This window comes from Pelobates fuscus, chromosome 2 (genome assembly GCF_036172605.1).
Source record: "Pelobates fuscus isolate aPelFus1 chromosome 2, aPelFus1.pri, whole genome shotgun sequence".
Classification (NCBI taxonomy): domain Eukaryota; kingdom Metazoa; phylum Chordata; class Amphibia; order Anura; family Pelobatidae; genus Pelobates; species Pelobates fuscus.
Window position 1 is genome coordinate 85,068,219 of NC_086318.1, and position 14,142 is coordinate 85,082,360.

Genomic DNA, 14,142 nt, shown 5'->3' on the forward strand with positions numbered 1-14,142 from the left:
TGGTTACCGCTGCCATCTCTCCTACAGCTGCTCTCAGTGTGGTTACCGCTGCCATCTCTCCTACAGCTGCTCTCAGTGTGGTTACCGCTGCCATCTCTCCTACAGCTGCTCTCAGTGTGGTAACCCCTGCCATCTATCCTACAGCTTCTCTCAGTGTGGTTACTGTGGCGGAACCAACCTCGCCACCGGGCACTGTAGAAGCCTGGTTGCTCGCCTGCTCCCTTTGGACTATGGCCCTGCATGTTAAAGCTTTTATTTTCGCTGCAGAAAGGCTTATTCGTGCCTTTCTGCCAGGGTGTTCGGTAGATTGAATCTACCGAACAAACTGCCGAATGCACGACCACCCGGCAGCTGGAGTGTGCCACCAATTGACCCCCCTGAAGCTGCGGTTACCCGCAGCTTAATTGACGAACGCTGGGTGGCCTTTGTTCGTCAAACGAACACGTGGCGGTGGCCATTTTGACACTCCCGAACAGCGGTGTTTTGCCGTCGAGTGTCTGGAACTAAAATCGGACACTCGACTAAGCAAACACCGCTGAGACCTCCAGACTTCCATAGGTTCGTGCCGAAACTACCGAAAGGGCCGCCACTTCGGTAGAAAGACTCGTACGGACAAGGAGACTCCAATAAAGGCAGGCAAGAACCATTTCATTCGGTACTTTCAGCCGTTTATACCCAGGAACAGAGACCGACCGCAGGGCCAAACCTTATGGAACTATTTGCGGCTACCGTTGCCTGTGCGGTCGGTCATATCTTGCAACCTCCATAACTGCCGAACCCCTGGTCCGATCTGGGTGATCTTTGAGTATGTTACTCACCCAGATCAGGGCTAGCTGGGGATCCCCTATTTAGGAGTGTACCCCAGGTATTTGGGGTACATTCAGAAAGTGGGGAAGTAATGGACATGGCTAAGGGGATTGTGTGTCATGCTGAAGAGAGGAGATGTGTGGGAGGTAACGCATGTGTGATTGGTGTACTGTAAATCCCCCCCTTGCATGGGAGAATCCTTTATAAGCCAGTTGTGTTAATAAACGTGTGTCCTTGTTTTAACCCTCAAGCTGAAGTGTCGTCTCATTCTTGGGGGGAATTTGATTGTATGCCGATTGCCAGGAGTGTAACCCTTTCGTATGGTTTTCCTGTTCGGCTGCTTCCAGTGTTCGTGTGCTTCTTGTTCGGGAGTTGGTGAATTCGTGCAGTTTACAGTTCGGGAGATTGGTGATTGCAGTAGCTGCTTGTCTATCTGGAAGGGGATTATCGACTAAACGGTTTTATCCTCTTGTGAGCGAAACGGTCCGTTACAGTTACCCCTGCCATGTCTCCTATAGCTTCTCTCAGTGTGGTTACCCCTGCCATCTCTCCTACAGCTTCTCTCTGTGTGGTTACCCGTGCCATCTATCCTACAGCTTCTGTCAGTGTGGTTACCCCTGCCATCTCTCCTACAGCTTCTCTCAGTGTGGTTACCACTGCCTTCTCTCCTACAGCTTCTCTCAGTGTAGTTACCACTGCCTTCTCTCCTACAGCTTCTCTCAGTGTAGTTACCCCTGCCATCTCTCCTACAGATTCTCTCAGTGTGGTTACCCCTGCCATCTCTCCTACAGCTTCTCTCAGTGTGGTTACCCCTGCCATCTCTCCTACAGCTTCTCTCTGTGTGGTTACCCCTGCCATCTCTCCTACAGATTCTCTCAGTGTGGTTACCACTGCCATCTATCCTACAGCTTCTGTCAGTGTGGTTACCCCTGCCATATCTCCTACAGATTCTCTCAGTGTGGTTACCCCTGCCATATCTCCTACAGATTCTCTCAGTGTGCTACCCCTGCCATCTCTCCTACAGATTCTCTCAGTGCGGTTACCACTGCCATCTCTCCTACAGCTTCTCTCATGGTAGTTACCCTTGCAGTCTCTCCAACAGTTTCTCTCCTTGCAGTCTCTCCCTGCAATCTCGCCTCCAGTTTTTTGCCATGCTGCCTATTCTTACCACCATTTCTTCGCCATGATGTCTGCTCCTATACCACTTATAATGCTTTTCTATTTTTTCACATATTTTTACTGTCGCTAATGTCCATTCACAAGGCACTCCCCCTGCTTTTCTATTCACATCTCTTCCCCTGCAGTCATATTGTAAACGTTAGAATACTTATAGCACAGAATACACCTATGCTTAAATTTTCCTCAATATCAAAACAGTTGCCAATGAGTACAGTAGGCATTTAACATGTTACACTAAAATGATCCCAACAAGCATGATGTTTGTTTTCTCGCTATATAGTCCTATTTACTAAACCTCTGATGTTCTTGAACGATATCATGTCTGCAGGGTTAATATTTCAATTCTTACACTAATAGCCAGGCCTGAAAAGTTTCTTAACACAGAATGCTTAGAGAGTGAAAGGCTCCACACAGTGAGTCCAGTTATCTGTACGTACAAATGTAATTATTGTATATTGTGCATGGTTTCTCTCTTACCTGTTCTAAATGTTCTAGTCCATCCTCTTCATCAGTTTCTTGTGGCACAGTTCCCATTCCTGGTGCTCCACATATCGTAGGAGGGATAGGCCCTGTAGTGGTGTCTAACTGAGGGGTAGGGATAGGGTGAATGGTAGGGCTTGGAAGAGGATCATGGATTTGTCGAACAACATTGCTTTGGCTGAGAACAGGAGAGGGTGATTGAGGTTTGCATGGAACAAATGTCTCCTTGGATCCCCTATGACTGTGTAAGGATGAATCTGTAGAGATAAGTAAAGCATTTTAATTAATAAGAGGAAGCTTTCAAATACATTTATTGAGCATATCGAGTCAATACAAATTTCAAACAGAAAAGAATGCAATGGCACCACGTGAAGAACACTGAAAAGGAGGAGAATTTAGACAATGGAGGAGTACTCTGAGTGTTCCAGGGGAACATTGTTTTTCTTTGTGTTCAAACTTCTCTGGTCCTTCAATGTACAGCGCTATGGAATTTGCTGGCGCTGTATAAATAATAATAAAATAATAATATTGGTCTGTGTAAACACTTTGGTCCTTGTTACCATAGGTTTTTGCTAATCGCTGTTGATTGCATTTCATATTAGACATGATTATGAACAGGACACTAATGATGATTGATATATTTGGATTTATCTCAATGGAATTTGCTAGTGCTCATACGACTATTGTACACAATTATAGTGCTCTATTACATCAATGGATTTAAAATTAAGTTTTCCAGGATTTCTAATATTCTTGGAAAATTGTAAGTTTTCACTGTCATTTAAAGGTTGTTTCTATAAGTGTAATATATCAGTTCTGGACTCTTGCCCCTTCCCAATATGGCATCCGTGGATTCGGATGCCTATACTGAACATTCATGAGACTATCACGCCCTCTTAGTGGGTAGGACAAACTACATATCCGGAGGACTCCGTTCCAGCGGAGGTATGTCACGGGAAGTGACGTAATGCATGGAGAAGCCTCAATACAGAAGAAGGGGCAGACTACACCATGTTGGTAGGGACAGATATAGGTCCGAAAACCGGATGCACTGCCATATTGGGGATGGCATATGTTGCATCCGGTTCAGACCATATTTGGGTATGGGAGGGTTTTGTTCTGATTGTTTGCATGTGGGTTGCTAATTTTTCAATTGCCAAATAGGCTATATAAAGAAATGTATACCAGACAGCCACATATCTGCACCTGAGGAAGACCCAACCCGGGTCAAAAGTAGTGCTTGTGAGGAGAGACTGTGTGGCACTCCAGTAACTTTCCATGTAAGGAATTTTATCATATCTTGAATAAATGTTATTGATTTTATGACTGGAGTTGCTTTTCTTTTTATCATTTCCCTCTGAGGATCAAGATCAACCCTATCTGGATTGAAATCCATCCATTACACTCCTAAGCGGATATAATTGAGCCAGTTATTCCAACAGGCTCAATAAAATCTGAGTGTAAATTCATGAGGATACTCATTGGATATAAATTATATGAATCATTGTGTTGCCTTATGAGTTTTTCTTCCTTTTATGAATAAGAACATCATTGCAAGAATCCTCCTCGGGCATATATATTTATTTATTATTCTCCACCACTTAACTAGGATATATCACGAGTGTGGATGTAATAGATTTTATACACACATATCTTACTACTATGCGCTGATCACTTTTTCTTGTGTTTTGTTGTACAATATTTATAGTAATAATCACATTTTAACCAAAAATTTCTTGTTTTCTGCCCCCCCATATAAAGAACACTGTGTGTGCTGGTAACTTTTCCATTCCTAGTACTAAATATTCCTTCTAATTGGTAAATCTTGGTGTGTTTGTTTGTAGGATCTTGTATGCATAAACAAATACAACCACATACAAATGTGTGCAGTTCAAGAAAGGCTCTTTAAATAACAGACCAGAGATTGTGAGGTTTACTTATTTAACACGGACAAGAGAAGGCCAACAGCACTGGCATGAAGGGGAGTTTAAAAGCTATATTTTAATGATTCAAAAAAAAAAAAAAAAAAAAGAGAAAAGTATGGGGGGAGGGAGACAAAAAAAAAACAAAAAAAAAACACAGTAAGCTTTTTCTGTTTTTAAGTGTTCCTTTATCAGGCTATTTGCTTTTATCATTAGAAAACAATGCTAGGACTAAATATGGGTTAAGGTTTATAATAAATAAAATAACATCAATGAGACATTCGTTAAAAAAAAAAGGTCACAATACTACATGCAAAAATGAACTTTTGCTGATATTTGTCATAGTGTATGTGTATGTGGTACACAACATCATGGGAATCATTTTATAAATATTTTAAAAATACACACTAGGTTTCTCCTCTTGCATATGAAGGGTGATGTGCGTGTGGTATGCTGTTTGAATGCAGTAAAGGCTTCTGCAAACAGTCGGTATGGGACTGTACTTTCTTCTACTGGTAGTGTCTTACCAATGACAGAGAATAAAGCCCTAGAATAAAAAGAGGGGTATACCCACCTCCAATGCAGACATTTTCATCAGGTTTTGTAGGTAATAGCCAATTTTTGAGCAGTAACCTGCAATTTGGCAGGACAACACACAATTTCAAGCAAAATTGTCCCTCTATTTGGAGCAGCAGCATCCACTGAGGAATACACCACCCACCAAAACATCACAACAATGAGAATGCCACTGCCACAAGGCCCTTTTTTTATGTAGTGAAGTCACAAAGTGTCAGGAGCGTCATTAGTATAATGGAAGGAACTGCTTGATTCCTCTTAATTATTAGACTTCAAATCCCTTTAAGCTACGTTTAACAAATCAAACACCTGTTAAACTATGGACTGGGATGCCAATTAAACCAAATCATTAGTGTATCGATTGACAGACATCTGATCCATTCTACGCTGCTGAAATGGATTTCTGCACATACCTACTAGTTATCATTACATAGGTGGAAATGGGCAAGAGAACATTGCTGCCCTCTGCTTGTCATCAGTAGTGTGGGTGACCACACTAACAGTGTTATTCCCTAATCTGAGACATTTTAGGAATTCAAAGTGAGTTTCAAATTCAAGGTCAAAGTTGCTGAACCGGAATCATAAAGGACTTGGAGATTTTTTTTAATTTCAGCTAATTTGGCCTTAAATCTGAACTTCTTTATGAATTAATGATAATGCTGACTTTAGTGAATAACCCTGAGAGGTCTTCAACCAAAATGAAGAGTAGAGGAATTTACAGTCCTATCCATGGTCATTTACCCTGTGATCACCAAAAACAATGCTAACTTGTTACAATACACATGATCCCCAACTTTATTTAAAAAGAAAAAAAAAACTATAAAACAGTGGGATTAATTTACCAAAAAGAGTAAAGTATGTTTATTTAAAATCAGTGTAAACCTGTAGTTACTACCAGAAATCTTACCATCTCTATGGTTTGGTGTGGTAGCAGGAGTTGGGGGTGTTTGCGGTTTTACTTCCTGCTCAGTGCTGTTGACTATAGGGGGACTTGCATTCTTCTGAATAGGTGGCTCTGAACAAGGTTCGGTCCATTTAGCTGGGGAGGACGTTCTGTGGTCTTGTTCTGAAACAGGCGCAGCTTGAACTACTGCAAATACACAAAAGTAAATTAAGTGACAACGCTGTATACAGACACGGGTTACAGTTTTGGATCTGTGGTCCAAAGGGCTGCATTACCAACAGACATTTTCCTCCAGAACATTTCCTCTTGAAACACTTAACTGTGGCTCCAAATAGAATGAATTATCAACAAACATGTAACACTTTTCTACTAAAGTACATGGTGAATAAAGCCCAGCAGTGAGATTCCATATCAAGGTGTATATCTACAACAGAGAGTACAATATGATGAACTGTATGTTTCAAAGGTAAGTATAAATGATGTGTCTCACCAAAAGTGTCCCTTCTGCTAGACTCTTTGGTCTGTTCATCTGCCTGGCTTAGATCTGGCTCTTTTGCCTCCTCTGAGTGGCTACGATCAGAGTCAGAGTGCTCTAGTCCCTCACCCGAGGCTCGGAAATCTAGCTCCTGCTCCTCAGGGATGGGCTCCTTCTGGACCTTCTGGGAATAAAGTGCAATTAAAACCATGTAAAAGTAGTACCTAAGTCAAGAAAAAGGCTATAAAGAAAAAAGGATTGGAACTAATAGAAGACACCATGAGCCAACTATGAATATCAATGGTTCTCCAGAAAGGAGGCTAATGTATGAACATAAAACTGAAGACAAGCAGTGGTAAGGCAAAGCAAGGAACAATAGAAAGGACACTGCACTGCTGGGGAGAGGGACATAATCCTGTGCAAAAGAATGTACCTTAGAAGGCAGGAATGCCCCTGAAGAGTCAAAAGTGCCTGTCTCATCTTCAGCATCCTCTAGACACCATTCAGGCAAGCTGTCTCGCTCATCCTCTGCACTACCAGAGCCACTGCGTGGTCTGCGGTACCCACGTTCGTCATCACGCTCCCGGAAGTCATAATCAAACCGCCTTCGACGCTCTGGATGTTCCCGCCAAACTGTTCCCCGTGCACCATCTTAGCAAAAAACAGAAGGTCATAGTTTTACAAGTAATCTACAGTCCAAGAACTTTGTTGCACTTTCTTAATAAGCTTTGTAATCACACTACATAAGCTATACAAATTACAAACTTAAATTAAGTGATTAACATTTTATTTTTGGCACAGCCAGCTAACAAGTAGTGTCTAGTATGCAGGGCTCTACAACTATCATCTCATGTTATGAAACAAGAACGAGCTCATAAGATTTATCACTATGGTGGTTTATTTTTTCGTTATATACAGTGCCTTCCAAAAGTATCCCCCACCCCCACCCCCACCCCCTGACTTTTTACCTATTTTGTTACATTACAGCCTTAAGTTCAATGTTTTATTAATCTGAATTTTATGTGATGGAACAGAACACAATAGTCTAAATTGGTGAAGTGAAATAAGAAAAATATATACATAAAACTATTTTTTTAGAAATAGAAAACAGAAAATCGTCATGTGTGTATGTATTCACCCTTTTTGTTATGATGCCCATAAAAAGCTCTGGTGCAACCAATTACTTCAGTCACATAATTAGTGAAATGATGTCCACCTGTGTGCAATCTAAGTGTCACATGATCTGTTTTACATATATACACACCTTTTTTGAAAAGCCCCAGAGGCTGCAACACCTAAGCAAGAGGTACCACTAACACCGAGGAACTCTCCAAACAAGTAAGAGACAATGTTGTTGAGATGTACAAGTCCGGGTTAGGTTATAAAAACGGACGACAATAAGCCGTACGCTCCATAGAGTTGGGCTTTATGGCAGAGTGGAAAGAAAGCATATAATTTCAGCAAAAAACTAAATGGCAAGTTCTGAGTTTGATCTGGTCTGATGAGACTAAAATTTAACTTTTCGGCCATCAAAGAAAATGCTATGTCTGGCGCAAACCCATCACATCACCCAAAGAACACCATCCCCAAAGTGAAACATGGTGGTGGCAGCCTCATGCTGTGGGGATGATTTTCAGCAGCCGGGAAAGGGAAACTGGTCAGAGTTGAGGGAAAGATGGATGGTGCTAAATACAGTGAGAATTTTGAGCAAAACCTGTACCACTGTGTGTGTGATTTGAGGCTAGGACAGAGGTTCACCTTCCAGCAGGACAATGACCCCAAACACACTGCTAAAGCAACACTGAGTGGTTTAAGAGGAAACATGTAAATGTGTTGGAATGGCCTAGTCAAAGCCCAGACCACAATCCAATAGAAAATATGTGGTCCGACTTAAAGATTGCTGTTCACAAGCGCAAACCATCCAACTTGAAGGAGCTGGAGCAGTTTTGCAAGGAGGAATGGGCAAAAATCCCAGTGGAAAGATGTGGCACGCTCCTAGAGATTTATCCAAAGCGACTTGGAGCTGTGATTTCCGCAAAAAGTGGCTCTACAAAGTATTGACTGTAGGGGGGTGAATAGTTTTGCACAATGACCTTTTCTGTTATTTTGTCCTATTTGTATGTATATTTATTTAGAAATTGACATCACCTGCAGATCCCAAGGAAAACTTTAGATGCCTGCTTCAGAAACAGCAGCTCTGTATGACAATTCTCCCACAATCCCATGTTTAGTTTGCAAATAAGCACAAAAAGGCATATATTGTTTTTTTTAGAATTTGAGCAATGACAATTATTTATGACGACTGAAAAGAGAAATGGTAGAGAGAGAGGGAAAAAAAAACATAACCTTCAATCAAACTGCTCGGAAAAGCCAACATCCCATGGAATACACAAACACAGACCCCAGTATCTAACCTATAAATATATTTTCTTTTTCCCCCCTCATTTTGAGGATCATTTAGCAGATGAGAGGATTTACCCATTAAATGTAGAATCTAAGATGCAGTATGATTGCCACTCTGTCGCTAATTACTGGCACTGATTAGTTTGTTGCAGCACACCTGTATTTATTCCTAGATACTACTTTTGATACATATACTTTCTTCTCGGTTTCAGACTATTATATTTATATACTTTATTATATTGATATATAACAGTCCCAGTCGCTAATAGAACTGTTCATCGTTTACTTTGAAGGAAGATACTTCAAATATTAATACTGGTATGTATATATTTTAGGAAAAATTTTAGGGATACTAGGGTCTGCACCTACACATCCCACGGAACGTTGGCCTCATGAACAGCTTGACTAAAGCTTACATCTTTTTTTTGTTTCTATGTTTTTTACTGTACATCTTTGTAAATACAAACACTCACTGTCACATTATTTGTAAACTAATGAAAGCATAAAATTAAATGGTGTGGTTTTGTAATTTTTGCTTGTGTGTGTATTTTGCCCTATTTGTTGTTTGCTTCACAATAAAACATTTTTTTTTACAAAAATCTTCAAAGTTGTGGGCATGTTCTGTAAATTAAATGATGCAAATCCTCAAACAATCCATGTTAATTCTAGGTTGTGCGGCAACAAAACACGAAAAATGCCAAGGGGGGGGGGGGGTGAATACTTTTGCAAGGCACTGTATTTTATGTAAATTTCCACCCATTAGATCTTTTCAGGGCAATTAAAAAAATATCACATGCTACATTTAAAGAAACACTTGACACATAATGCACTTCAGCTTGTTAAAATGCTCCATGCATCTGGAGTCTCATATTTGGGACATTTTATAAACGTGCAGATTCAACAGAAATCAGCACTTTTATAACTAAGAAACATGTTCCATTCAGGAATGTTTTCTTCCGCTTACTCCACAAAGCTAACTGAAGCGAGAGGTGTGCTGTGCTAGTATGCGCCTGCCTTCACCCCTTCTTCTCAGTTAGGTATTTTGTAACACTATATTATGCAAGAAAAATAAAATAAATCAATGCTTGATATTCTTATCATTAATGTCGGTTTTAAATATTTTATTTATTTTTTTGGTGGAAGCACTGATTTCGGGCTTACTTAGACATACCAAATGTGTGTTTATTCTTATCACAAAGTCCTCTATCCGTTCATGGTTCTGTCACAAGTAGCATGTGAAATTTGGTTATCTATAAATGGCATCAAAGAGAACACTCTCGGCTGGGAATTAACCCTCTTTAACGCATTAATCATAAACATAGTTACTCACTTCAAATAGCAATAACAGGGAGAATACTCCGCAAATCATGGTGCTTTTCTTGCTCTCTGTAGGAAAACTGAGCATATCCCATAAGCCCATTAAGGAGTTTACACTACATGCATTTCAATACTCAGCAGAAGTCTTACTCGTGGAGAGACACGAATGAATCCAATACGCAAACAGAAGTCACTGAGAAAACAGCTTCATTAAGGAAGCAAATTGCATGTAAATGTGATAGGTAGTAAGAAATAGTGCAGCATGCACTCATCATACAAGTACTTGCAATAGCTGCTGTAAGTTATGCAAATTCATGCAATCACAATCAATAAAGACGAGAATACAGGGCAGGTGAGCACCCTGCATGCGAACTTAATAAAACAATACCGGTGCATATGGCGCCTGCAGTGTCCCTTTAAAGTATGCAATATGAGCAACTAGTTCCAGTAATATGAAATAACTCTTACCAATTAACACAATCCTGTTACATGGTTGGTCTTTTTTATAACATACCAAGACTTTCAAAAGGCACAGAATGTCTGTACAGCTTTAATTACAGACTGAATGAAGCAATTAGGACAATTTACTTTCTAATTAATAGCAGGAAAGAACACCCTTAGCTGACAATTAACACGACTCAATACATGTGTACTGTCACTGTTCATTTATCTTCTACTCTACTTGGTTCCTCCAAGTTCTTGATACAAGTATTTTATTTTTAATGTACTTCATGTTGCACAGCCATCTGGGGATCACTGTTCATTTTTTGTCCATCAACGAGAAAATATAAAACACTGCTCGTGTTATTGCTTTCATTATGGCTTGCTTTGCCCTGGTGTCAGAACCTACATACTGATAATAAAACCACTAATCCAATTACTGAATGAGAAAAACCCTTTATTTAATAAGATCTGCCACCTAAAAAGGGACACTATAGTCACCAAAACAACTGTAGCTTAATGAAGCAGTTTTAGTGTACAGATCATGCCTTTTTCCTATGTCTGACATACTCTGACCCAAGAAGAAGTTTAAGTCCGTTTCATTTCCTGTGTCAAAGTAAGTGCTCACCCTACTGAGTGGAGCGGACTAAAACTCCTCCTTGGGTCACAGAATGTCAGGGGTAGGAAAAATGTTTTAAAGAAAACTAGGAAGATCATTCTAAATAAAATGCACATTATCATGCACTCCTTTGAAGTTGTTCCCCATTTATGACTTGGATCCTTGTGGCTAAGCTGCAGTTAAATATCTGCTTTCAATATGCACAACCCCACAGAATCCAAAATCAGGTGTTAATCTTAGCAGAGCAAGGTGCTTATACATAGTTGGAATTCCTCTAGTGTGTGTAGAACTATGATTAAAATTTGATGGTAATGTAGCTTCTAGAAAGTGTCACTGCTAAATACATTTGTCATACTACAAAACTGGCCTAAAAAGACAGTGATTAAGAAAAAAAAAATGAATTCTAGAAACAAAACTAGATTCTCTCTGACCAACAAATGGCAGTTAACATATTACCAACAACACAATGTGATGTTCTTCCACTATTGTTATACCAAATATTAGATAAATAAACTATATCTTTAGATCCACAGTTTTTCTCCCTACAATTCTACATTCCGTGTTACTGCAGGTGTGCAAACTTACTCTTTAAAAATCAAAAAATGATGAGACAATTCAACTACCCTTGCAAGTGAGCACTACCCAGAACCACAGAATGAGAAATTTGTATTCTGAAAGTTTGTTCCATGCATTCTACCTCAAGTGTACTTTCCGCAACACAGATTTTTATTGAGCAGAAAAATATATTGAGAAAATAGACTATAATAAAAATGTAGCTTTGCATTTCAATATCAGGGCACTGTGTAAAAGCAGAATTGATTAAATCAGAGGTACCTATACTAGTATGCATTATTACATTGTATATGTTGACATCTAAAGAAAAAGACCTGAAGAGGGGTCTGTGGACTCAATTGGCCGGTAGGATCCTAGTAAACAGTCAAACAATTCTAAACCTGTTTGACTACTTACCGTGGGCTGTGGGGGTTATGGTAATTGGATTGTTCTTTAATGGGTGTAGAAATGGAGAATAGACGGCGTAATGAAGGAAGTGCAAAAATATTATTTTTTTTTAAGTTTTTTTTATCAAGTGGTGTAGTATATTTGGAGAATAAATACCACCCCAAAACATTATCAGCTCATATAACTTGTTTTAGGGAAGGCAGGTCCGTGCACCATCTTGCCTCCAGGGTAAACCATTTTGCAATGGTTTAAACATGAGTTGTTCCTGCAGTATCTCACACAGCTGACTCCATCTTACTTCCTTTCTGCCAGTGCCTTATAGGAAAGGTTTAATTAGGGGGGCTTGGGGATAGCCTGTGAGCATCACCTAACGCACTCAGACTGTTACTGACTGCCCGTTAAGAAAAATAGTATGTACCATGAAATGCTTATAGAGATGTATTCATAACACTATAGTGTCATCTGGCCCCCTCCATCCGCTCCCTCTCCCCGGCAAAAAAAGGGTTAAAAAACCCTTTAGTCACTTACCGGATTCCAGCGCGCATATCCCTTGCGCCGAGTCAGCACTCCGCCTCTTCTAAAGTCACCCCTTCCCATAGGAAAGCATTGCTGAAGCATGAGGACGTCAAGTGTAATTTAGACGATCTGTAGTTTGTTAACATCCAGGAAGTGCCTCTCGTAGCGGTCTGATTGAAAGCCATTAGATGCAGTCTTAGTCCTGCAAGGTAATGATTGCAGTTTCTCTAAAACTGCAATGATTTACATTGAGGGATTAAATGGTACAGTGACACTGCACACATGACCACTTCAATAAGCTGAAGTGGTATGGGTGACTACAGCTTCCCTTTAAGGTTTTACAATTAGGGAAAAAGATAAAGTCTAATCAAAAACCTCCAACCTTAACTGGTCCTATCTGTTCTCCACCCTAGAGGCACTAAGTCTTGGGCCGAACTTCAGAAACTGGGTACAGGCACTTTATAGAGGACCAATAGCCAATGTAAAGGTTAATGGCCAAAACGTACCCCCTTTTCCGATAAGCAATGGGACAAGGCAGGGATGTCCCCTATGACCCTTCCTTCTAGTCCAACCCATGGAACCTTTCCTAAATGCAATTAGGGCTAATGGTTGCATACAAGGTTACGAGGCCCCAGTAGGAGATATAAAGGTCTCCGCTTTTGCAGATGACATATCACCCTTACTAACCTGAAGCAATCCCTGCCCCCATCGAAGCGGAAATAGACAAATTCAGTGCTTGCTCAAATTTCAAAATTAACACAAAAATGCGAGATATTGGGTCTAGGGGTGGATTCTGGATTTAAATCTAGGCTCCACTCCTCCTATAACTATAAATGGACAGAGACAGGGTTCATGTATCTAGGCATTAGACTAACGCACACAACAAGGGGTCTATACTGATTGAACTATCTCCCACTAATAGCAGACATTGAATCGAAATTGAAAAAAAATGGAATATGCCTCATTTCTCCCTTTTTGGCAGAGTTAATATTGTCAAAATGATGATCCTGCCAAAAGATCTATCGGTTTCAGACTCTTCCAATAACATTTAACAACCAATTCTTCCAAACCTTAAAGGACCACTCTAGGCACCCAGACCACTTAAGCTTAATGAGGTGGTCTGGGTGCCTGGTCCTTCTAGGGTTAACCCATTTTTTCATAAACATAGCAGTTTCAGAGAAACTGCTATGTTTATGAATGGGTTAAGCCTTCCCCCTATGTCCTCTAGTGGCTGTCTCATTGACAGCCGCTAGAGGCGCTTGCGTGCTTCTCACTGTGATTTTCACAGTGAGAGCACGCCAGCGTCCATAGGAAAGCATTATGAATGCTTTCCTATGTGACCGGCTGAATGCGCGCGCAGCTCTTGCCGCGCGTGCGCATTCAGCCGACGGGGAGGAGAAGAGGCGGATCGGAGGAGGAGAGCAGGAGGAGATCTCTCCGCCCAGCGCTGGAAAAAGGTAAGATTTAACCCCTTTCCCCTTTCCAGAGCCGGGCGGGAGGGGGTCCCTGAGGGTGGGGGCACCCTCAGGGCACTCTAGTGCCA

The 14,142-nt window shown here is 40.7% G+C and overlaps 1 protein-coding gene across 6 annotated transcripts in view; it reads right to left on the reverse strand.

Annotated features, from left to right (window-relative positions):
* The window catches only part of GIGYF2 (GRB10 interacting GYF protein 2), a 115,624-nt gene that overhangs the window by 27,517 nt on the left and 73,965 nt on the right, over positions 1-14,142 (reverse strand). For 5 of the 6 annotated variants that reach the window (XM_063442386.1, XM_063442382.1, XM_063442385.1 and 2 more), the window contains exons 9-12: positions 6,777-6,994; positions 6,359-6,527; positions 5,872-6,054; positions 2,464-2,723 (exon numbers count right to left, since the gene is read on the reverse strand). In XM_063442386.1, the coding sequence (XP_063298456.1) occupies positions 2,464-2,723; positions 5,872-6,054; positions 6,359-6,527; positions 6,777-6,994 (830 nt within the window). The remainder of the gene's footprint in view (positions 1-2,463; positions 2,724-5,871; positions 6,055-6,358; positions 6,528-6,776; positions 6,995-14,142) is intronic. The other variant, XM_063442383.1, reaches the window with a different exon arrangement.